Source organism: Acanthisitta chloris, unplaced genomic scaffold (genome assembly GCF_000695815.1).
Source record: "Acanthisitta chloris isolate BGI_N310 unplaced genomic scaffold, ASM69581v1 scaffold1050, whole genome shotgun sequence".
NCBI classification, from domain to species: Eukaryota; Metazoa; Chordata; class Aves; order Passeriformes; family Acanthisittidae; genus Acanthisitta; species Acanthisitta chloris.
This window is the reverse complement of record NW_008649701.1, coordinates 1-852: the sequence shown is the minus strand read 5'-3', so window position 1 is coordinate 852 and position 852 is coordinate 1. Positions and strand designations below refer to the sequence as shown.

The window sequence follows — 852 nt, the reverse complement described above, 5'->3', positions numbered from 1 at the left end:
CTCCATCTGCTCCAAGAACTCCTGGAGCCCAAGGAGCTCCTCCTTTTGCTCCTGGGATCTCCTGAAGCCAAATGAGCCCCTCTGAGGAACTCCTGGAGCCCAAGGAGCTTCTTCACCTGCTTTCCCGAATCCCAACCAGCTCCTGGTTTTCCCCCACCCCCTTGGAAACACCCAAAGCTCCACACAAACATCTCCCTCACTCCTTTGCCTCCTTCCCCTTCCCAGCCCCAACCTCCACCAGGATCATTTTGGGTCAACTCTACTTTTGATTGCTCCATTTCTCAGCCTCATCTTTCCCTCATACATTGACCTCTACCACCCAACACCAATGTCCTAACAATTTCACATCCAACCCTTTCTACCCAAGATTCCTTGACCATTCCCAACTCCCAGAGACCCCCTGAGGGCTCCTCCAGACCTCCTCCTTCTCCTGCTTGGCCTCCTTGCGCTCGGCCGCGATGTTCTTCTTGCGGTGGTAGTTGAACTGAGTGTCCTCCTCAGCCTTCACCATCTCCTTCTTGCGCTTGTCGTACTCCGGCGCCAACTCCCCCGAGCGGCTGATCTCCTCAAACAGGGCCGTGCGCTCCTTGGGGTTCTTCATGGCGATGGATTCCACAGCTCCCTGGAACAGGAGGAGTCAGGGGGTCCCCAAATCCCCACGGAGCTCAGGGGGGTCCCACTGGGGAAGGTCAGTGCCCCAGAGGAGCAGATCGCCTCAAAAAGGGCAGAGCACTCCTTGGGGTTCTTCGTGGTGATGGGCTCCACAGTCCATCTGGAAAAGGGGGAGTCAGGGGTCCCAAAATCTCTCAGGGGGTCCCAAAATCTCTCAGGGGGGTCCCCAAATCCCTCAGG

At 57.0% G+C, this 852-nt stretch overlaps 1 protein-coding gene across 1 annotated transcript in view; it reads right to left on the bottom strand.

Moving 5' to 3' along the window:
* Positions 1–630, bottom strand: part of LOC103796987 (structural maintenance of chromosomes protein 1A-like) — a 2,070-nt gene extending 1,440 nt beyond the window's left edge. The window contains exon 1 of the mRNA XM_009072882.1: positions 419–630. Within this exon, the coding sequence (XP_009071130.1) occupies positions 419–601 (183 nt within the window). The 5' untranslated portion in view covers positions 602–630. The remainder of the gene's footprint in view (positions 1–418) is intronic.
* Between the last annotated feature and the right edge of the window lie 222 nt (positions 631–852).